The sequence below is a fragment of the Poecilia reticulata genome, chromosome 15 (genome assembly GCF_904066995.2).
Source record: "Poecilia reticulata chromosome 15, P_reticulata-male-v2, whole genome shotgun sequence".
Classification (NCBI taxonomy): domain Eukaryota; kingdom Metazoa; phylum Chordata; class Actinopteri; order Cyprinodontiformes; family Poeciliidae; genus Poecilia; species Poecilia reticulata.
In genome coordinates, this window is record NC_088844.1 from 31073914 (window position 1) to 31095586 (window position 21673).

A 21673-nucleotide genomic window follows, 5' to 3' on the forward strand; every position below is an offset into this window, starting at 1 on the left:
GAAAAATAATAATAAAATAATATGAAACCAGCGTGATGCATGACTGCGAGGAGAGCGTGAAAACTCCTCACTGGGCTGAACCTGCATGATGCTTCGGATGTCATCAGCCATGAAGTAGCTTCAGCCGGTCCCTCCTGCGCCTGCTAGGAATTATTCCATGGGCTGATAACATCTGAAGTGGGTGAATGAAAAACAGATAAATGAAAAAAGGAAAACTGAAAAAGAATAAATGAAAATGGAAAATTACAAAATGAGAATTGGGAAAATAAGGAAATGTAAAAGGATAGGCACAAATAAATCCGGGAATAAATAAATGAATAAATATATGGTAAATGGAAATAAAGATGCTACTTACTCATTTATTTAGGCTAAAATGGCTCTCCATAGCAGTAGAGCAAATGAATCTCTGTGGTAAACTCAGCCGCTTGACTCGGATCTCAGAACGGCGCCGGAATTCCCATCATGAATGGAAGCCTCGCGATATCTCCATTGTCCACGAAGGCTCTGTGACGTCACAAACACAAACATCGGCGGATGTGATCGGTTCCGGTCCAGCTTAGAGTCTGACAGACATCCACAGACACCAGAACCAGGGACTGTCCGAACCCCGGAACCCGGAGCTGCTGCTGCCGCGTGAGGATGTCTGCCGGGAGCCGGAGCACGGAGCCATGGGGAGGGTTCGACGACCAGCTCATCCAGGTGGGTCAAACAGGTGCCGCCGGAGCTAACCTGGGGTAACTAGCAGCTAGCTTACCGGGAGGCTAACTAACAGCAGTCCGGCCAGCAGATAACCCAACTGGCTGAGCTAACGTTAGCCTCCGCTGACTGAACCAACCGACCCTGCTGACATGCTAACTGGAGGAACGGGTCTGACCGGATCAGGAGCTTCTGATCCGGTATTGCCATCAGGTTCTGATCACAGGTTCGAACACTGACCCGGCATCAGTCCATCCGAAGGTTATGGAGGTATTCTTTATTTATTTAAACGACTCCAGAACCGATTCATTAAATCCTGGAACCAGAATTTTATCCAGATCCTGAATTTCACAGAAATGTACCGGACCTCTCCTCGGTTCTGGTCAGTTTAGGCCTGAAACCAAAAATAAACCCGGTTCTGCTAAGACTAGAACCGGGGCAATGGGAACCTTGACGGTTCTGGTTGAGTTTGTTCAGCTGGACTGAACCGGGTCTGAAGCCATCAAAGTGTTTCTGGACCCAACATCTGGACCTCTGCTGGTTCTGAAAGACCCGGTTCATTTTCTGGTTAGGACTGTTGTAAATATTTTAGTAATCGATTATTCTGAGAATTAATCGAATAAAACATTTGATCCAATAAAAATAATGGTAAATTCTGCCATGACAGCAGAATTAATACTGAATATCTGCAGATTTTTCATCTGTTTTCCTTTTCTGAAGTTTAGAAAATGAACCTGGACGATAATTCCACAAAAATCTGAAACTACCGAATTTACTAATAAACTCAGACACCAGTTTAATGGTTCTGATGATATTGACCCGGTACCAGGAACAGCTGGAGGTCCTGGAACTCAAACGGACCACAGCCGGCCCGGTATCAGAACCCGCTGTGCTGCGTCCTCAGGGCGGCGGCGCGGCGGTCATCGACATGGAGAACATGGACGACACGTCGGGCTCCAGCTTCGAGGACGTGGGCGAGCTGCACCAGAGGATGAGGGAGGAGCAGGAAGTGGCCGAGGAGGCGGCGGCCGCCGACGCCGACGGCGCTGACGACTTCCTTGGTGTGAAGGGGCTAAAAGGTCAGCTGGGTCGGCAGGTGGCGGACGAGGTGAGTGCGTGGGCGCTGGAATGTTGCTATGGCGACGGCAGGATGCTGTAAGCCCCGCCCCCTCCCTCGGTTCCCTCCAGGTGTGGCAGGCGGGGAAGCGGCAGGCGTCCAGAGCCTTCAACCTCTACGCCAACATCGACATCCTCAGGCCATACTTCGACGTGGAGCCCGCACAGGTGCGCTGCAGGTGAGAACTCCACTTCCTGTGTCCTGTCAGCTGCTTCCTGTTCCCACACTAAGCTAGCCTTTCCCCCCGCCAGGCTGCTGGAGTCCATGATACCTGTCCGCATGATCACCTTCCCCCAGGTAAACCCCACCCTTCCTTTTTGCAATAAGCCCCGCCCTCTCCAGGTGAGCTCCAGGTGAGCCGCTGTGCTTCCCCTGCAGAAGGTGGCGGGTGAGCTGTACGGCCCGCTGATGCTGGTCTTCACCCTGGTGGCCATCTTGCTGCACGGCATGAAGACTTCTGGGACCGTCATCGTAAGGACGCGCTCAGTCCGCCTCCTCCCTCACCTGCCTTCACCTGCCCTCACCTGTCCCTCCCTCCGTCCCCAGGTGGAGGGCACCCTGATGGGGACGGCCATCGGGACGTGTTTCGGCTACTGGCTGGGCGTTTCCTGCTTCATCTTCTTCTTGGCCTACCTGGTCAACGCTCAGATCACCTTGCTGCAGATGCTCTCCCTGCTGGTGGGTACCACCGCCCTCTCTACAACTCACCATGACACCCTGACATCACTTCCTGTCTCCTGTCGCCAGGGTTACGGCCTGTTCGGGCACTGCGTGGTCCTCCTGGTCACCTACAATATCCACTTTCACTTCCTGTTCTACGGCCTGTGGCTGCTGCTGGGAGGACTGTCCACGCTGCGCATGGTAGGACTGCGTTTCCCATCAGCCCCTGCCTCAGCCCCGTTTCCCATCAGCCCCTGCCTCAGCCCCGTTTCCCATCAGCCCCTGCCTCAGCCCCGTTTCCCATCAGCCCCTGCTCCTCATTCCCTGTGTGTCCTGCAGGTGGCGGTGCTGCTCTCCCGGACGGTGGGCCAGACGCCACGGCTGCTGCTCTGCGGTTCGCTGGCGCTGCTGCACATGAGCTTCCTGCTGTACCTGCACTTCAGCTACCACCGCATCCTGGAAGGTCAGCACCGGGTCAGGGCCAGAACCGGGTCAGGACTGGGTCAGGTTCAGCATTAGGTCAGGGTCAGCACCAGGTCAGAACCGGGTCAGAACCAGAACCGGGTCAGGGTCAGGATCAGCTACCCCTGACTGCAGGTGAGTTTAACATCTGCAGATAAATTTCTGTTCTGGTCTAGAAATAATGTGAGCAAAGCACTGATGGCAGCAGAGGAGACAGTCCGATGCATCGTGATTTGACTAGACCATCAGCCTGGCTCAACTCTGGAAACATTCAGGAGATGAAAGTAGGAAATCCTTCAAATGTGATTTAAACACAGAGATGATCTCACACATGAGCTGGCCGCATCGCGCCCCCTGCTGGCCGCATCGCGCCCCCTGCTGGCCGCATCGCGCCCCCTGCTGGCCGCATCGCGCCCCCTGCTGGCCGCATCGCGCCCTGTTGGCCGCATCGCCCCCTGCTGGCCGCATCGCGCCCCGTTGGCCGCATCGCCCCCTGTTGGTCGCATCGCGCCCCGCTGGCCGCATCGCGCCCTGTTGGCCGCATCGCGCCCCCTGCTGGCCGCATCGCGCCCCCTGTTGGCCGCATCGCCCCCTGTTGGCTGCATCGCCCCCCCGCTGGCCGCATCGCGCCCCGTTGGCCGCATCGCGCCCCGTTGGCCGCATCGCCCCCTGTTGGCTGCATCGCCCCCTGCTGGCCGCATCGCCCCCCGCTGGCCGCATCGCACCCCCTGCTGGCCGCATCGCCCCCCGCTGGCCGCATCGCGCCCCGTTGGCCGCATCGCGCCCCGTTGGCCGCATCGCCCCCTGCTGGCCGCATCGCCCCCTGCTGGCCGCATCGCACCCCCTGCTGGCCGCATCGCGCCCCCTGTTGGCCGCTGCGCCCCCTGCTGGCCGCATCGCGCCCCCTGCTGGCCGCATCGCGCCCCCTGCTGGCCGCATCGCGCCCCCTGCTGGCCGCATCGCGCCCCCTGCTGGCCGCATCGCGCCCCCTGCTGGCCGCATCGCGCCCCCTGCTGGCCGCATCGCGCCCCCTGCTGGCCGCATCGCGCCCCCTGCTGGCCGCATCGCGCCCCCTGCTGGCCGCATCGCCCCCTGCTGGCCGCATCGCGCCCCCTGCTGGCCTGCTGAAGCGGTTAACCACGTCACGGCCTGTTTTGCTTTAATGAATCGGTTTCCTGGGTTTGATGAGACGATCGCTCCAGAAGCGTCCCGGTGGAACGAAGCGGTTCCGTTAGACGCCGAAAACGTATGAAAACAATTCATACCTGATGGTTGGTGGAACCAGTCAGGGCTGTTGTAAACTAATATTTTAGTAATCCAGTAATGTATCGATTGTTCTTACGATTAATCGGGTAATTCGATAAAAAAGATAAAGTCTTCCGGTTTGCCATGCGGACAGGGTAGACGTACCAACGGACTGCTCCGGAAAATCCCAGCCTTTTAACTAAATTCACCCCACAGAAACCTAATTTTACGCCACCCACCAACCAAAAACAGCATTTTGGTTATTTACCCACCAGTTATGGCCTGTAAGAGCGCGAAAGAAGGAGGACGTGGCCTAACGCTGGAGGCCATCGCTGCCTCAGCAGCACGGTGAGGACCTGGAATCCGAGTTCAGGTCTTCTGCCAACATGCTGAGCTCCAAGCTGGACCAGATGCGGCAGACCCTGGATGAACAGGCAGAGCGAGTCTCCTCTTTGGAGCCTCGAAGACTCATGTGCGGCTCTCCGTGAAGAAAATGCTAAGCTAAAAGACAAAGTGGCTGACTTGGAGAGCCGTAGCAGACGGCAGAACATCCGCATCCTCGGTCTGCCAGAACACACTGAGCTCTGTGTGAGCTGTTTGGGAAAGAGGTGCTCCCGACCCCACCAGAACCCGACCGAGCGCACCGCTCCCTGGCAGCTAAACGGCCCGCAGGACGTCCTCCTCGCCCGCAGATCTGTCGCCACCATCGATACCTGACCAAAGACCTCATCGTTCGGGAAGCCAGGAAGAGAGGAAAGCTCGACTACAAAGGTGCGTCTCTTCGTATTGTGGAGGACAAAGCCCAGACGTCCTGGCCCAACGGGCGGAGTACAAGGACATCATGGCGGAGCTCTTCAAGCGGGGCTTGGAGCCAGCTCTTCTCTTCCCAGCCCGTCTTCGCAGAACGCAATGGGTTCGGTGGAGGAGGCTCGACAGTTCATCAAGAGGCTTCCAAAACCACAGGAAACCAGTAAAGGTTTTACCGAGGCTTCCTCCAGAAACAGGCGGGCTGCAGCAGGTCCGTAAATATAGCCTGTCGTCATCTTACCTTATTAACCATGGACTTATTCTGGCCATCCTTCTGGCTGGGACTGGACCTTATGAATGGAGGGTATCTGGAGCCTCTCCATGCTGTTGTTGCTTTAAATTCATTACATTACTATTTTTCTAGAGTGTCTTAAAATCTGTCACTGGGCGGTTAGTTTGCTGTAGGTAGCTCTGTTCTTCTGATTTCGAGGAGTTAGTTACGGGAAGATTGGATCTCTGGGACGTAACGTTTGAAGAGCTTTCTGCCACATTGTTGTTTTCCGTTTGGCAGCTGTTTATGTTTGGGCGGGTAGGGTCACTGCTGGTGGTTCTCGCAGGGTACCGTCATTTTTCTTCATCTCTTCTGTTTCAATCTCTGCCTGCCATGCTGACACCATACCTATCAAAATAAGCTAACGCACAAACTCTGTCACCACGAGTCGGCATTTTAATCTTTTAAGTTGGAACGTCAAAGGTTTAAACCACCCAGTGAAGAGAAGGAAGGTTTTCTCCCATATAAACGATTCAATACACATGTGGTGTTTCTGCAGGACGGGGAATATCGTGCTGGAGGGTCCATGTTTTCACTCCCATTTCCAGGTTAAGGCACGAGGGGTCTCCACACTGATCAGCCAGAATACTCCGTTTGAGGCTGGGAATGTGGTGGCTGATAAACACGGCAGGTTTATTATAGTGAGTGGGAAACGGCACTCTGGTCAATGTTTACGCTCCCAGTACAGAGGAGAACTTTTTAAAACAACTATTTTCCTCCCTACCTGACCTCAATAAATACTCACTGGTCCTGGGGGGCATCAGTCATCCGAACCTTTCTATCCGAGGACGGGCTGTGTGGCGTGCTTTAAGTCCCGACAAGAGGGAGTACTCACTTATTCAAGAATCGATTATTTTATTCCAGATCCTAAATGGCTGCAGCAGATCTGCTCTAGTAACTATCATAGTTATTTGGGACCACGCCCCTCTCACTCTGTCCCTGTCCCTTCCCCCTAAGAACTGGACCATGGCGTCTCAGTCCAACCCTGCTGTCTGATGACAACCTTGTAAAGTGTATTCAAGACGAGATACGGTTTATTTTTGCTGCCAACTCTTCCCAAGAGATCTCCAGCCTTGTGGTATGGGATACCTTTAAGGCCTACATCAGAGGCCAGATTATTGCCTTTTCAGCAAAAATTAAAACACAGTCCACCTATGAACAGAACCGAATCCAACAAATCAAAGAGGTTGATGTAAAATATGCAGTGAATCAGTGTTCACAAGGCGTGTTGAACAAGGCTGTTGACAACACACTCAGCTGAACGCCTGCTTTTACATAACAAATCCAAATTTTACGTGCATGGCGACACAGCCGATAAACTTTTAGCAGCCATGCTCAAGGGCTCCAGGGCGAACTCTTTCAAGAACAAGACGGCAGTATAGTCACAGATCATGGACACATTAATGATGCATTTAGGGACTTTTCTACAGCTCACAAACCAATTCTAACATAATTGATGACTTTCTAGCTAAACTTCACATTCCTGCAATCTCACCAGAAATTAAGAACCAGTTAGATGAACCATCTCCCAGACAGAATCTCCCTAGCAACTGCCTCAATCTGGCAAATGCCCGGGTCCGGATGGTCTCCCCTCAGAATCTTTCCAACAATTCTCAGACTTGCTCTCTGTGCAGCTCAGCTCCACCCGCACTGATGGTGTTAAACAAGGAGCAAAGATCCAGTGGAATGAACCTCATGCAGACCCATCTCTCTCCTAAATGCAGATGTAAAATTTTATCCAAAATTCTTGCCCGTAGTCTTGAAACTGTTTTACCATGAGTTATTTCAAAAGACCAAACAGGTTTCATTAAAGGTCGGCACTCATATGTTAATGTTAGAAGGCTGCTTGTTTATTCCGGTGCCACAGGCTCGGCTGAGTGTGTCGTCTCTCTGGACGCTGAAAAGCCTTTGGCCGGGTTGAGTTTGACTATCGGTTTGCAGTCCTTTGGCTTTGGAGGAAACTTCATTTCATGGATTAAATTATTATACCAGCTACCGCCTGCCACGGTTCATACCAATTTTCAGACTTCAAAACCATTTAAGCTACAAAGAGGCAGCCGTCAGGGCTGTCCTCTTGGCCCCCTGCTGTTTGATCTGGCCACAGAGCCCCTACACGTTGCACTTAAGACCAGTAGAGATATCCGGCATTTGGAGGAATGACATGGAACATAAAGTGTCGCTTTATGCAGATGACCTTTTACTTTTTATTTACAAACCATTAACCTCACTGCCTTTTGCTCTCGACATATTTAGCCAAGTCGGTCAGATTTCTGGGTCGAACCTTACCAAAGTGAGCTTTTCCCCATAGGCAATAAAGCTAATTTGTCATATTTTGCTAACTTGCCGCTCAGAATTGAAAGACAAAAATTCACCTACCTTGGGATCACAGTGACAAAAACACATAAAAACCTGTTCAAAGAGAATTTGATCCAACTGTTGGACCAAGTGAAGGGATCCCTCACAAAGTGGACGCCCTTTTCCACGTCCCTTGTGGGACGTATCAACTCCATCAAAATGAATATACTACCCAAATTTCTATACCTCTTCCAGGCATTGCCTATCTTTATTCCTAATACTTTAATGAACTGGACTCGATTTTCTCATCCTTCATTTGGCAGGGTAAACGCCCAAGGCTTAATAAATTACAACTCCAAAAACCTAAACAGCAGAGGGGGTTAGCCTTTTCCAATTTCCGGCTTTATTATTGGGCCACCAACCTTGGATGCTTAGTGTTCTGGTGTTTTTACCATAGCCTGGATGGCTGCCCTGCCCTGGGCGGCTGCCCTGCCTGGGCGGCTGCCCTTCCTGGATGGCTGCCCTGCCCTGGGCGGCTGCCCTGCCTGGGCGGCTGTCCTGCCCTGGATGGCTGCCCTGCCCTGGGCGGCTGCCCTTCCTGGATGGCTGCCCTGCCCTGGGCGGCTGCCCTGCCTGGGCGGCTGTCCTGCCCTGGGTGGCTGCCCTTCCTGGATGGCTGCCCTGCCCTGGGCGGCTGCCCTGCCTGGGCGGCTGTCCTGCCCTGGATGGCTGCCCTGCCCTGGGCGGCTGCCCTTCCTGGATGGCTGCCCTGCCTGGGTGGCTGCCCTGCCTGGGCGGCTGTCCTGCCCTGGATGGCTGCCCTGCCCTGGGCGGCTGCCCTTCCTGGATGGCTGCCCTGCCCTGGGCGGCTGCCCTGCCTGGATGGCTGCCCTGCCCTGGGCGGCTGCCCTTCCTGGATGGCTGCCCTGCCCTGGGCGGCTGCCCTGCCTGGGCGGCTGTCCTGCCCTGGATGGCTGCCCTGCCCTGGGCGGCTGCCCTTCCTGGATGGCTGCCCTGCCTGGGTGGCTGCCCTGCCTGGGCGGCTGCCCTTCCTGGATGGCTGCCCTGCCTGGGCGGCTGCCCTGCCTGGGCGGCTGCCCTGCCCTGGGCGGCTGCCCTTCCTGGATGGCTGCCCTGCCTGGGCGGCTGCCCTGCCTGGGCGGCTGCCCTGCCCTGGGCGGCTGCCCTGCCTGGGCGGCTGCCCTGCCCTGGGCGGCTGCCCTTCCTGGATGGCTGCCCTGCCTGGGTGGCTGCCCTGCCCTGGGCGGCTGCCCTTCCTGGATGGCTGCCCTGCCTGAGTGGCTGCCCTGCCTGGGCGGCTGTGGAGCTACGCAGTGGTAACAACATATCATCCCGGCTGAGCTTTGCTCTCTCGCTCGCTTCAGCTAAGCCTGTTTTAAACCCTGTAGTGAAACACTCACTGAAAATATGAGTGTATAGCTCTGTGTTCATGTTGGCGACGGGGTTTGACTCCTTAGTCCGTCACACAGAAACGGTGACGTCACGATGCTCTTCGCCACCCTTTGGTTGCGACCAGGACGATATGAAATGTGTTCCGGTATTTTCAGTGAAGCTACGCATCTGAAGCCTCCCGCCGTGTTCAGTCCATCCTCACCGTGTAAATGATCCCACCGTTCGCTCTGAACCGGCAGCTCCCGTCATTTTAAGGAGCTTATTGGTCCCCGAAAAACGACAAAACCCGGACATAATCATGAATCAGTAAAATCCTCCCAGGCCGAACTGGAAAACTGGACGTTATGCCGCCAACACGTAGCTTCCGTCAACAACTCAGGCGGAAGTCGGAGCTCCGCTCAACCCAAATAACGACCCGGCCGGAACACGGCGGCTAAATGATGAAACATAATTTAACGAGGCTTCCGGACAGGTAAATGTTGTTCGAGGAACTTTAATAATCGAGGAACTCGATTCACTCAAGGAATCGTTTCAGCCCTAGAACCAGTTCACCCAGTTTAACCATCATACATAGAAAAACTGATGCTTATACCAGTGGAGACTCCATGTGTTGGTTTCAGTCGACATATCGCGGCCCGGTTCTGCACCTCCATGTCCCATTTGGGTCAGAACCGACTCATGTTCTGCTTGGTTCTGTTCCAGGTCTGCTGGACTCTCTGGGAGGACCCGACCCGGCTGCCATGGAGAGGGTGGCCCGAGACGTTCACCAGGTGACCCTGAACGCCACCGCCAGGAGCCTGGGGAGGGCCCAGTGAGGGACCGGTGACTGGGCCCAGTGAGGGACTGGTGACTGGGCCCAGTGAGGGCCGCTCTGCCCAGACCTTCTGGACCCGGTCCCCTTCAGCAGAACTTTGCCTCTGGTTCTCTGCTTCCTCTGTGTTTTTTTCTCCTTCTGCTCTCCATCATCTTTATTATTGTTTATTATTATTATCATGTTGTTGTTTATTACAGATGGTCAGATGTTGTGTTTGAGTCAGTTAGAAATCAAACATGTCAGTGTGTTCAACATGTTAATAAAGATCTGATTCCCATCTACTGGTTCTGAACCGGCAGCAGGTCCAGTCCTGTATTTCTGCCAGCAGGCGGCGCACCCTACCATAACAAACGGCAGAGAATCAGAGGAACTCGATGGTCCGAGGCCGGGTTCCCCTCCAGAACCCAGCAGACCCAACAGGCCAGACAGAGCAGTGGAGGAGTCCAGCTGCAGGGAGTTGATCAAGTCCACCTCGCTGCAGCAAACAGGAAGGGACGGGACGGACCACTGCCAGCCTCGTACCTTATTTGTAAATGGGACCGTTGCACTCCGGAAGTGAAGGGGGCGCTATTTCCTATATTATCCGCGGCCTCCCGTTATAATTCTCTTTTTAAATCTGTGATTTAGCTTCATCCGTAGGAAGGAGTTTCTCTCTCAGCATGTATTTGAACTTCTCTCTTTTATTTACTTCAGCGCAGCTCAGATTTTAACAATTTCCGTAGCTTTCTGTGTTCTTCTAAATCTGCTCCTTTTTCACATCTTTTCGGGCCTGCAGTGCTACTGCCTCTAGTGGCGTGGTGGTGGTAGCACAACTAATATAATTATGTCACTAAACGAGAATACCACAAAATCTTTACTATTAATTTCGCCATTTCTGGCAACGTGAAAGATAAATTATCTTCTAAAATACCACATTTTTCTTCAGGGTGTAAAGCTAATTAGGTGACATAAATAACACCTTTATTATACATTATAAATAATATCTATACATCTCCATCACTTATAGGAGGAAGTAAAGAAATAAGACATGAAAAACATGATCAATAAAAATACCATATACAATGTATGCATAAAAAAATTTAATTGAGCAAAAGTCAATAACTAACAAACTAATTAGCTTCACAGACAAATAACCAGGATTGTTAAACAAGCAATAATCCACATTTTTGTTTTGTTGGTAGAGTCCAATATATAGGAAAAATATGATTAAACTATTTAGTCTTTGAGGTGGAAATTTTTCTTTGACTCTAAAACAATAAAATTAATTAATAGAATCATAATATCAACAATTAGTGCATCAAGTAAACACTTAGCATGCTACAGGTAAATGTTATCATTTAATTTGGCTCAGAATAATTATTGCACTGTCAGTGAATGACGTCTAATAGATGTTTTATATTAACCAGAGGAAACGGTGACGCCTTCAGGAGCTCAAACTGAGAAAAGAGGATGTTTAGACAGAGATGCTTTTGGTTTCACCACTTTTTACCTGCTATTGTTTTTCCTGCTTCTCCAAATATTCTGAAAATATTGTCTGTTAGTCAGCAGCTCATGTGACCAAACCAGCTGAGGAGATGAAAAGCTAAAACTCAGCAGTTAAAACTTGAGATGACTTAAAACTTAAGTTAAATTTTTAAGTTTTAACATTTTAACTCACTGTTAAAATGTTAAGGTATTTAAAATTTGCCATAGTTTCAACAGGTTGGCCAACGAGTGAAACTGGAACCACTTTCAGGTTTTATGTCATTTAATTAGCTCTACTTCCTTAATAAAATTAAAAGGTATGGTGCTTTGTGAGGGACTTTATCTTTTGCTGTTCCAGTTATGCGAGAATTAATAATAAATAATCAAGACTTTGGTATTCTGATTTAGTAATGTATTTATATTAGTTGTGCTACCACCACCACGCCACTAGAGGCAGTAGCACTGCAGGCCCGAAAAGATGTGAAAAAGAAGCAGATTTAGAAGAACACAGAAACCAACAGAAATATTTAAAAGCTGAGCTGCGCTGAAGTAAATAAAAGAGAGAAGTTCAAATACATGCAGAGAGAGAAACTCCTTCCTACAGATGAAGCTAAATCACAGATTTAAAAAGAAAATTAAAACGGGAGACCGCGGATGATACAGGAAATAGCGCCCCCTTCACTTCCGGAGTGCAACGGTCCCATTTACAAACAAGGTAAGAGGCTGACAGTGGTCCGTCCCGCCCCTTCCGGTTTGCTGCAGCGAGGTCCTTCTCCCTATTGTCGCTGACGAGATTTAGGGCGGCCATCTTGGAACGGTCCACCACTCCACTCAGCTTATGTGTTTAGCAGCACAATGACGTATCAGCGCATTTAATCGATCATAACACGCTTTTTTGTTGCTGGAAACCAAATTCAATCATCTATCAAAGCTACATTATAAACAATTGTATTATTTAAGTATGTTTTTAATACATAGTTCATCATATTTAAATATGATTAGTGGCTATAACAATAGAATAGGATGGAATATTCTGATATTGATGAATGATGAGCAGATTACAAACACACAGCCGTTCATCATTTATTTAATACATTATTTAGTAATATCAATACATATTTATATAACTATACAAACACACAAAAAAAGATTAATGCTGAATAATATATATTGGATACATGTTGTATATACATACATATATATATATATATATATATATATATATATATAGTGTGTTTTCCAGCAGATGAGTTCTATCTTCAGAGATTCAGCAGCAGATTGAGTCCAAACTCCGATGTGATTCATCCTGCAGTGAATCGTCTCTCTTTATAGATTCTCCCTCTTCTTCCTCACATCGTGTCTTTAGGAAACCTTCAAAACAAAACCGGAAGATTTAGGATGAATTACATATAAATAATAGTCTTTACCACCTGTGTAAACTTTGCTGGTGAATGTTATAACACATAATATAAGTTTTATAATATGTGTTACATTGTTTCATTTCTAATATAGGCTCTTGTGTCAGATAATCTAAGTCAATGTTAGAGAATAATTATTTTAGATTTACAGAATCTCAGTTATCCTTCATAGCGGCTGAACCCGTATTACACCGAGCACTGTAGCTAATATTAGCTGGTATCTCGCCAGTGGACATAAATACAGTAAAGTAATATTCTAATCACAATATATACACAATAATATGTTCATCTTACTTGTGAAATGTTGTCTGTGGAGCCTCACATCAATAGTCCATCGATCAGAACAACAATATCCTCAGTGCTGAGGCATCTTCTGCTGTTTTGATTGAGCAAAGTAGGAGGGACGACCTCTCCAAGATGGCCGCCGTATTTCCTGCGCCGGAGCAGCCAATGCGGGTTTACTCTATATGTGTATGGAGGAAACAGAGCTCCGCGCGGGAAGAGGCCGGAAGTGGAAACCTCGGGTTAGACAGCCAACAGAACTATAGAAGCAGACGAGGACAGCAGGTCCAGACTAAAGGCGGTTCGGAACCAGTCCTGGTCCAGGATGAAGATCTATTTCTGCGGCAGCATCCGGGGCGGCAGGTCGGACCAGCAGCTCTACCAGAGGATCGTGAACGAGCTGCACAGATACGGGAGCGTGCTAACCGAGCACGTGGCCAGCGCCGAGCTCAGAGACTCAGGTGGGACGCGCATGCGCACTTGAGTTGTTGACGGACAAGAACCTGCCGGGTTCCTCTACATCAGGAAGGGCGTGTTTCAGTTCTCCACCTGGTTCAGATGATGCTGTTAGAGGCTTTTAATACTAGAGGATTCACGCTGTTAACCTTCTTTGCTCGTTGGTTTCCTCTAGTCTCCCGAATCCAGAGTTCTGCATGAACCCAGTGGAAACCACAGAGAACAACCCAGACATGTCTAGTTTTATTCATAGGAAAACAGATCAGCATCACATCCAAATCATCCACAAGTTCAAACCATAAACAGACATTAAAAGCAAAGGTTCCTTTGGGAACGGCTTGTTGCTGTGAAGTGCAGACTTTTATTAAGAGGCGTTTTCCTCATTTTAATATATGCATTGAAGGTGTGTCCTCTCCTTCCAAACCTCTCAGCCAGTCCTGGTCCTGGAGGTCCGGAGTCCTGCAGCTCTTAATGTCTCTCTGGTCCAACACACTTCAACCCAACAGCTGAGTCTCCTCCTCAGGGCAGGCAGGTTCTCCACAGTCCTGCTAACGACCTCATTATTTGACTCAGGAGTGTTGAAGTTGAGACACATCTAAAGGTTGCAGGAGACCCTGCAGGCCTGGAGTTACCCACCCCTGGTCTAGTACAAGGGTGTAACTTTGTGCTGCCAGTTGGTGAGGAAGAGGAGGGCTGTGCTGCACCACATGTGACTGGAAGGTGTTTTTGTGCTACAGCCAACACTGAAATGTGAAAGCCATACAGGCTGACTCAATGAATTAGGATATACGTCCTGATATGGCTCATCAGATTAATAGCACCTTTAAAAAATTAAACCTTTATCAGCTATTAAACACACTAAGAGCTGTAAAGATGTTTAAACATCAGCTGTCTAATTGGGGCCTGCCATAGCAATGCATGGTAGCACCTATTGTTCTCCATGTTGGCACTAACATTAGCACTTCCCCCGCTAGTGCTCTGCCTTGTGGAGCAAAGCACTAGCTAGCTAGCATTAGCCTTCTCCTCAAAATAAGTTTTTTAGCTGTGTTTATGGGTTAGCCATGTTTAGTATATTGAATGGAGAAAGTCAATGTAAGACATCATGCTAGTGATAGCCCACATGCTACTGACAGCATTTAGGCTAACATTAGCATTTTGGCTCCTTTTAGCTTATACACTAGTTTAAACCTACTGAATGGAGTAAATCCAAATTAGTCACCATGCTTGAGATTTTCCACATGCTATTTGAGCTAAGCTGAGCATTAATGCTAAATCTCAGCATCAGAACGCTGGGATCCAACCCATGGGCACACTTTGAACTTCTTCAGAAATGTTCTAGTTAATGTCTTTGACTTGGTGATGGAATTACTAACATATTCTAATTTATGGAATGAGTGCAGATTTGCTCAACACTTTCTTACAGTTAAACAATGACAAAATCCACCAACATTTTCTGTGATATCACAATAATGTAGTTGCCTTTTACTACCTGATTTTAACGAGAGCCTGTCCTGTCCTGTCCTGTCCTGTCCTGTCCTGTCCTGTCCCTGTCCCTGTCCTCTCATACACGAGAGGTCAGGGAGCAGAGTGACCATCGCTGCTCCTGGACCGGACGGCGGCCATTAGCCGCTACAGCTAGTGACGTGAACCTGCGGCGCCATTACTGGGCATCGTTAGATTCCACTGAACCAAACAGTTCAGGAATCTAACGGCCGGAGCCCCCACTTCTATTATCCTGTTTCTATACATTTTGGCTTGAATTAAAGTGCCGACGTTGGATGTGTGAAATATCTACATGTGAAATATCTACATGTGAAATATCTACATGTGAAATATCTACATGTGAAATATCTACATCTCTGGATATAAACAGTTTGGTCCTGATGCCAGCGGTGGTTTGTTAGCTACTTTAAACAGCTGCTTTACTGATGATCTGTCAGAAAGTGGATGTTTGGCCTTATTTTTGAGTTAACTGAACCGAAACACGCAGCGGGTTCATGTTATGGCCGTCCAAGTCAAGCTACAGCATTAGGCTACTAACCTACTCGACACTTTAGATTTTTAAATTAAAACATTTTACTGACCTGTGAGATTCTTATCTTGCTATCGTAGCGTTGACCATCCATAGCAAAACATTACGTCCCCTTTTCAGATTCTGTGCCTGATTGTGTCATTTTCCAGACTCAATGCAAAGCAGCAGCGCAGGTGGAGACCCGAGTCACATGACTTGGACCCGAGTCACATGACTTGGACCCGAGTCACATGACTTGGACCCGAGTCACATGACTTGGACCCGAGTCACATGACTTGGACTCGAGTCACATGACTTGGACCCGAGTCACATGACTTGGACCCGAGTCACATGACTTGGACTCGAGTCACATGACTTGGACCCGAGTCACATGACTTGGACCCGAGTCACATGACTTGGACTCGAGTCACATGACTTGGACTCGAGTCACATGACTTGGACTCGAGTCACATGACTTGGACTCGAGTCACATGACTTGGACTCGAGTCACATGACTTGGACTCGAGTCATTAAAATCGAGACGTGAGACTTGACTGGGACTTGAGACTTGCAAAACAGTGACTTGGTCCCACGTGGCCAAAGCAGCGGCGCCCAGCAGGTCACGTGACGTCCAGCAGGTCACATGACGTCCAGCAGGTCACATGACGTCCAGCAGGTCACATGACGTCCAGCAGGTCACATGACGTCCAGCAGGTCACATGACGTCCAGCAGGTCACATGACGTCCAGTCCTCTATAGATCACTGAGGACTCGATATTTACGTTTTTGCACAATAATGTTAAGAAGCTGTTAATGCTCTGAACACAACGAGCTGCTGCTGCCGAGTTACTGTCCGCTAATACATGCAGGAACATAAAGGAAGAAAGGTGGAAATATTGGTGGGACACGTCTACAATCTGCTTTTACTTTGAAATCTTCTCTTTAACCCTAAAGCTGCTGGGGACTTTAGGGGCCAACATGGCCACAAGGTTCATTAGTTCATGAAGGAACTGGTTCAGGATCGATGAATTGCATCACTGCTGCTGATTGGTCATGTGATGTCACTGACCAGCTGTGCTCTGATTGGTCAGGAGAGGAGGGCCCAGCAGGGGGCGACAGAGCCATCCATGACCGAGACCTGGCCTGGCTGCAGCAGTCTGACGGTAAGACCGGATCGTAGCGTCGGTCCCAGAGGGCGGGCCGCTGACCTCTGACCCCTGTGTGTCTCAGTGGTGGTTGCCGAGGTGACGCAGCCGTCCCTGGGCGTCGGCTACGAGTTGGGCCGGGCCGCCGACATGAAGGAGAAGAAGTGCTGTGTTTGTTCCGGCCGTCGTCAGGACGCGGTGAGGTCACTTCCTGTTTATGTTGACGTTATTGGCCGTCAGGGTGTTAACTTCCTGCCTCCGCAGCGCTGTCGGCCATGATCCGAGGGCGGCGGACGGCCGGCGCCTCCAGGTGGTGGACTACAGTGAGGACCAGCTGGAGGCGGTTCTGGACCGGTTCTTCAGCAGCCTGCAGTCGGTCTGACCAATCAGAGCGCCGCCAGCGGTCACCATGGTTACGCCCACCGGGACAGGGCGGGGTTTGTTTGAATTTTTCTGGAAAAGTGGCTAAAAAGCCACTGCTGCTGTTTTATTGAAAATTACAAGAAACAGAAAGCGCCTGATGACCCATCATCATCTTCATCATCTTCATCATCTTCATCATCTTCATCAGCAGCACAAAGGGTCAGAGGTGACGGGGAAGACGTAGAGTTTGTCTAGTAGAATGGAATATCTTTGTGTAAATATCTTTCGTCCTTATTGGGGATTTTTGATATTTTATTATTCAATGTTTCAGCTTGTAGTTTCCATTTGGCTTCATATCTGAGCAGCAGCAGTTTCATTAAACGTCTCTTTGTCCAAAACTTGATTAAAATGGTCTTTCATCAAAGGAGATTCTTTTCCTGGTTCTTTGCAGAATATCTGACTGTATTCACATTAAACATAAATAGTTTCAAGATGAATAGTGAAAATGAAATGTTTTCTCAGGGTAAACAGAGAGAATCTGATTCATGACAAACTGCGGAGGTCACAGCTTCCTGTTAAACTGATCTTTGAATTTTATTGGACCATTTGTTTTGGTGAGAACATTTCCGATCAATAACAGAATCAATCAGCCTCCATCTGAGTCATGTTTTCACCGTGGATTAAATATCATTTATAGAGTATGGTTACTTATTTCAACAACCGTGGAGGTGATATGCTTTTATTTTGGCAGGTTTTGTGTGACCGTAGCTATAGTAACGGAACCGCAGCTCATCCGGGACAAGCAGCTGAGTTGAGTTTGTTTCTGGGTTAATCTGATTGTTATAACTGATAATGTAACGTCTCAACGGAGCTGAAAATGGGTCAGTAATTGTTGTTGGTTCTGATCTAGCTGTTGACAAATGATACGGATGGCTTAATAAATAATTTAACCGTCAGCTGGCCTGAAAACGGACTTCTACAGTGAGAAAAACCTCGAAACCTCGCGAGAAGATTCGTGTTTTCAGCTATAGTTCCCTCCTGTGCCGCTGGGGGCAGCAAATCCGACCCTCCGCTTTTACCGCAGCAGAAGAAGAAGCCCAGCTAAACATCCCGCTGAACCGTTAGTCCAGATCTGCTCTGACTGAAACCGAACCGAGCCGAGCCGAACATGAACGAGTCTGATGGAGTCCGCTTCCGGCGGCTGCACCGAGCTCACGTGATCACAGAGGAGCTTCCTGAGCGGAGACACAAAGGAGGCAGGTGAGACCCGAACCTCACCTGGACATGCGGTCCGGTTTAACGGTACCGGTTCTGCTGGGGATTCGAGAAGTCCTGGATCAGGTCACAGGGCTCTGCGGTTCCGGGTTTGTTGATTCGGTTCCAAGAGAAGGAGCCAATCAGAGGGAGCAGACCGGAACTGCCTCACATCCGGTTTAAACCCGGATTATATGGATGGGTCTAGATTGAGAACACCCAGAAGGTTCTGATGGACCTGATGGCTTCATGTCTGACCTGTTGGATCAGAGCAGTCTGGTCCGGTTCTGCACCGGTTCTCCAGGTTCTCGTTCTGGATCGTCCTCCGTCAGACCAGTAGAATTCTGGTTGCAGCTCCAGAACCTTGAAGACAAAACCGACCCAGTTCATCAAAATATATTGGTACCAGAACCAGGAGGAACCAGAGCCAGGTGAGAGGGATCCTCCTGGTCCTGGTTCTGGTTCTGGTCCAGCTACAACTCTGGACTAAAATGAAACAAGTTCATGACTTTATGAATCATTTCTCTCAGGTGTATTATACCAACTGAATCTTTCTCCCCTGAGAATGTGGACCGGAACCGGACCGACTGAATGTGGACTAGAACCGGACCGACTGAATGTGGACCAGAACCGGACCGACTGAATGTGGACCAGAACCGGACCGACTGAATGTGGACCAGAACCGGACCGACTGAATGTGGACCGGAACCGAACCGACTGAATGTGGACCGGAACCGGACTGATTCTGAGTCTCCAAATAATTTTAACAGAGGATTCACATAATTTATAACTTTGTGTAAAAATCCTTTTGCCACATTATCAGCAGCAACGAGCTAACCTACAGCTAGCTAACCTACAGCTAGCTAACCTACAGCTAGCTAACCTACAGCTAGCTAACCTACAGCTAGCTAACCTACAGCTAGCATACTGTAACATGTTATAAAACTAACATGTTATAAAACTAACATGTTATAAAACTGTAACATGTTTAGGGATATTCATAGTTGGATTATTTTGTTACCATAGCAACAATCTGATGCTGTGAGTTTAATCTCCTCTCAGATTAAATCCAACCAGAAGCTGTTAGAGCTGCTGATGGGGCCCTCAGTCAGATTCTGCCCCAGGCCCCATCAGCCTGGAACCGGCCCTGCAGGGTTAGAGTTCAACCTGCTGCTCTGAGCCACAAGCAGGAGATTTAATGAAATGATGCTAATGTAGCTTTAGCATCTGCAGCATTTCTGTCTGCTGAGTTTGAAGAAGAATCTCAGAAAATGTTTTGGTTGCTGCAGTTTATGAGATTTAAGATCTCCACGTGTTAACCCATTAAACACCTGTCCTCCTGTCCACCTGTCCTCCTGTCCACCTGTCCTCCCTCCTGTCCACCTGTCCTCCCTCCTGTCCACCTGTCCTCCCTCCTGTCCACCTGTCCTCCTTCCCGCCCTCCTGTCCTCCTGCCCTCCTGCCTACCTGCCCTCCCTCCTGTCCATCTGTCCTCCCTCCTGTCCACCTGTCCTCCTGTCACCTGTCCTCCTGTGAGTCACATGACTTGGACTCGAGTCACATGACTTGGACTCGAGTCACATGACTTGGACTCGAGTCACATGACTTGGACTCGAGTCACATGACTTGGACTCGAGTCATTAAAATCGAGACGTGAGACTTGACTGGGACTTGAGACTTGCAAAACAGTGACTTGGTCCCACGTGGCCAAAGCAGCGGCGCCCAGCAGGTCACGTGACGTCCAGCAGGTCACATGACGTCCAGCAGGTCACATGACGTCCAGCAGGTCACATGACGTCCAGCAGGTCACATGACGTCCAGCAGGTCACATGACGTCCAGCAGGTCACATGACGTCCAGTCCTCTATAGATCACTGAGGACTCGATATTTACGTTTTTGCACAATAATGTTAAGAAGCTGTTAATGCTCTGAACACAACGAGCTGCTGCTGCCGAGTTACTGTCCGCTAATACATGCAGGAACATAAAGGAAGAAAGGTGGAAATATTGGTGGGGACACGTCTACAAATCTGCTTTTACTTTGAAATCTTCTCTTTAACCCTAAAGCTGCTGGGGACTTTAGGGGCCAACATGGCCACAAGGTTCATTAGTTCATGAAGGAACTGGTTCAGGATCGATGAATTGCATCACTGCTGCTGATTGGTCATGTGATGTCACTGACCAGCTGTGCTCTGATTGGTCAGGAGAGGAGGGCCCAGCAGGGGGCGACAGAGCCATCCATGACCGAGACCTGGCCTGGCTGCAGCAGTCTGACGGTAAGACCGGATCGTAGCGTCGGTCCCAGAGGGGCGGGCCGCTGACCTCTGACCCCTGTGTGTCTCAGTGGTGGTTGCCGAGGTGACGCAGCCGTCCCTGGGCGTCGGCTACGAGTTGGGCCGGGCCGCCGACATGAAGGAGAAGAAGGTGCTGTGTTTGTTCCGGCCGTCGTCAGGACGCGGTGAGGTCACTTCCTGTTTATGTTGACGTTATTGGCCGTCAGGGTGTTAACTTCCTGCCTCCGCAGCGCTGTCGGCCATGATCCGAGGGGCGGCGGACGGCCGGCGCCTCCAGGTGGTGGACTACAGTGAGGACCAGCTGGAGGCGGTTCTGGACCGGTTCTTCAGCAGCCTGCAGTCGGTCTGACCAATCAGAGCGCCGCCAGCGGTCACCATGGTTACGCCCACCGGGACAGGGCGGGGTTTGTTTGAATTTTTCTGGAAAAGTGGCTAAAAAGCCACTGCTGCTGTTTTATTGAAAATTACAAGAAACAGAAAGCGCCTGATGACCCATCATCATCTTCATCATCTTCATCATCTTCATCATCTTCATCAGCAGCACAAAGGGTCAGAGGTGACGGGGAAGACGTAGAGTTTGTCTAGTAGAATGGAATATCTTTGTGTAAATATCTTTCGTCCTTATTGGGGATTTTTGATATTTTATTATTCAATGTTTCAGCTTGTAGTTTCCATTTGGCTTCATATCTGAGCAGCAGCAGTTTCATTAAACGTCTCTTTGTCCAAAACTTGATTAAAATGGTCTTTCATCAAAGGAGATTCTTTTCCTGGTTCTTTGCAGAATATCTGACTGTATTCACATTAAACATAAATAGTTTCAAGATGAATAGTGAAAATGAAATGTTTTCTCAGGGTAAACAGAGAGAATCTGATTCATGACAAACTGCGGAGGTCACAGCTTCCTGTTAAACTGATCTTTGAATTTTATTGGACCATTTGTTTTGGTGAGAACATTTCCGATCAATAACAGAATCAATCAGCCTCCATCTGAGTCATGTTTTCACCGTGGATTAAATATCATTTATAGAGTATGGTTACTTATTTCAACAACCGTGGAGGTGATATGCTTTTATTTTGGCAGGTTTTGTGTGACCGTAGCTATAGTAACGGAACCGCAGCTCATCCGGGACAAGCAGCTGAGTTGAGTTTGTTTCTGGGTTAATCTGATTGTTATAACTGATAATGTAACGTCTCAACGGAGCCTGAA

At 49.4% G+C, this 21673-nt stretch overlaps 3 protein-coding genes and 1 long non-coding RNA gene across 5 annotated transcripts; 3 read left to right on the forward strand and 1 right to left on the reverse strand.

Annotated features, from left to right (window-relative positions):
* The first annotated feature begins 496 nt into the window (after positions 1-496).
* On the forward strand, positions 497-10072 carry yipf3 (Yip1 domain family, member 3). 2 transcript variants are annotated; one of them, XM_008430526.3, is made up of 9 exons: positions 497-699; positions 1526-1804; positions 1885-1991; positions 2065-2110; positions 2192-2284; positions 2360-2491; positions 2561-2674; positions 2813-2936; positions 9669-10072. In XM_008430526.3, exons 1-9 carry the CDS (start codon positions 640-642, stop codon positions 9779-9781), a joined length of 1068 nt encoding a protein of 355 aa, XP_008428748.1. In that variant the 5' UTR covers positions 497-639; the 3' UTR covers positions 9782-10072. The 2 variants fall into 2 exon arrangements, with proteins under 2 accessions (XP_008428748.1, XP_008428750.1); XM_008430528.3 differs by having other exon boundaries at positions 504-699; positions 1601-1804.
* A 2409-nt stretch (positions 10073-12481) lies between these two features.
* On the reverse strand, positions 12482-15637 carry LOC103477415 (uncharacterized). The gene is made up of 3 exons (XR_014091100.1): positions 15485-15637; positions 12957-13593; positions 12482-12615 (listed from the first exon to the last, which is right to left on the reverse strand). It is a non-coding gene; the product is annotated as an uncharacterized LOC103477415 (long non-coding RNA).
* LOC103477416 (5-hydroxymethyl-dUMP N-hydrolase) lies at positions 13270-17416 on the forward strand. The gene is given in 6 exon segments (XM_008430529.3): positions 13270-13405; positions 16503-16574; positions 16642-16719; positions 16722-16754; positions 16821-16841; positions 16844-17416. Coding segments are annotated over 6 exon segments (435 nt in total). The 3' UTR covers positions 16939-17416.
* A 2335-nt stretch (positions 17417-19751) lies between these two features.
* On the forward strand, positions 19752-21293 carry LOC145555045 (5-hydroxymethyl-dUMP N-hydrolase-like). The gene is made up of 3 exons (XM_081616186.1): positions 19752-20448; positions 20517-20630; positions 20697-21293. The coding sequence occupies exons 1-3, from the start codon at positions 20310-20312 to the stop codon at positions 20813-20815; spliced, it is 372 nt and encodes a 123-aa protein (XP_081472312.1). The 5' UTR covers positions 19752-20309; the 3' UTR covers positions 20816-21293.
* Positions 21294-21673: the final 380 nt, after the last annotated feature.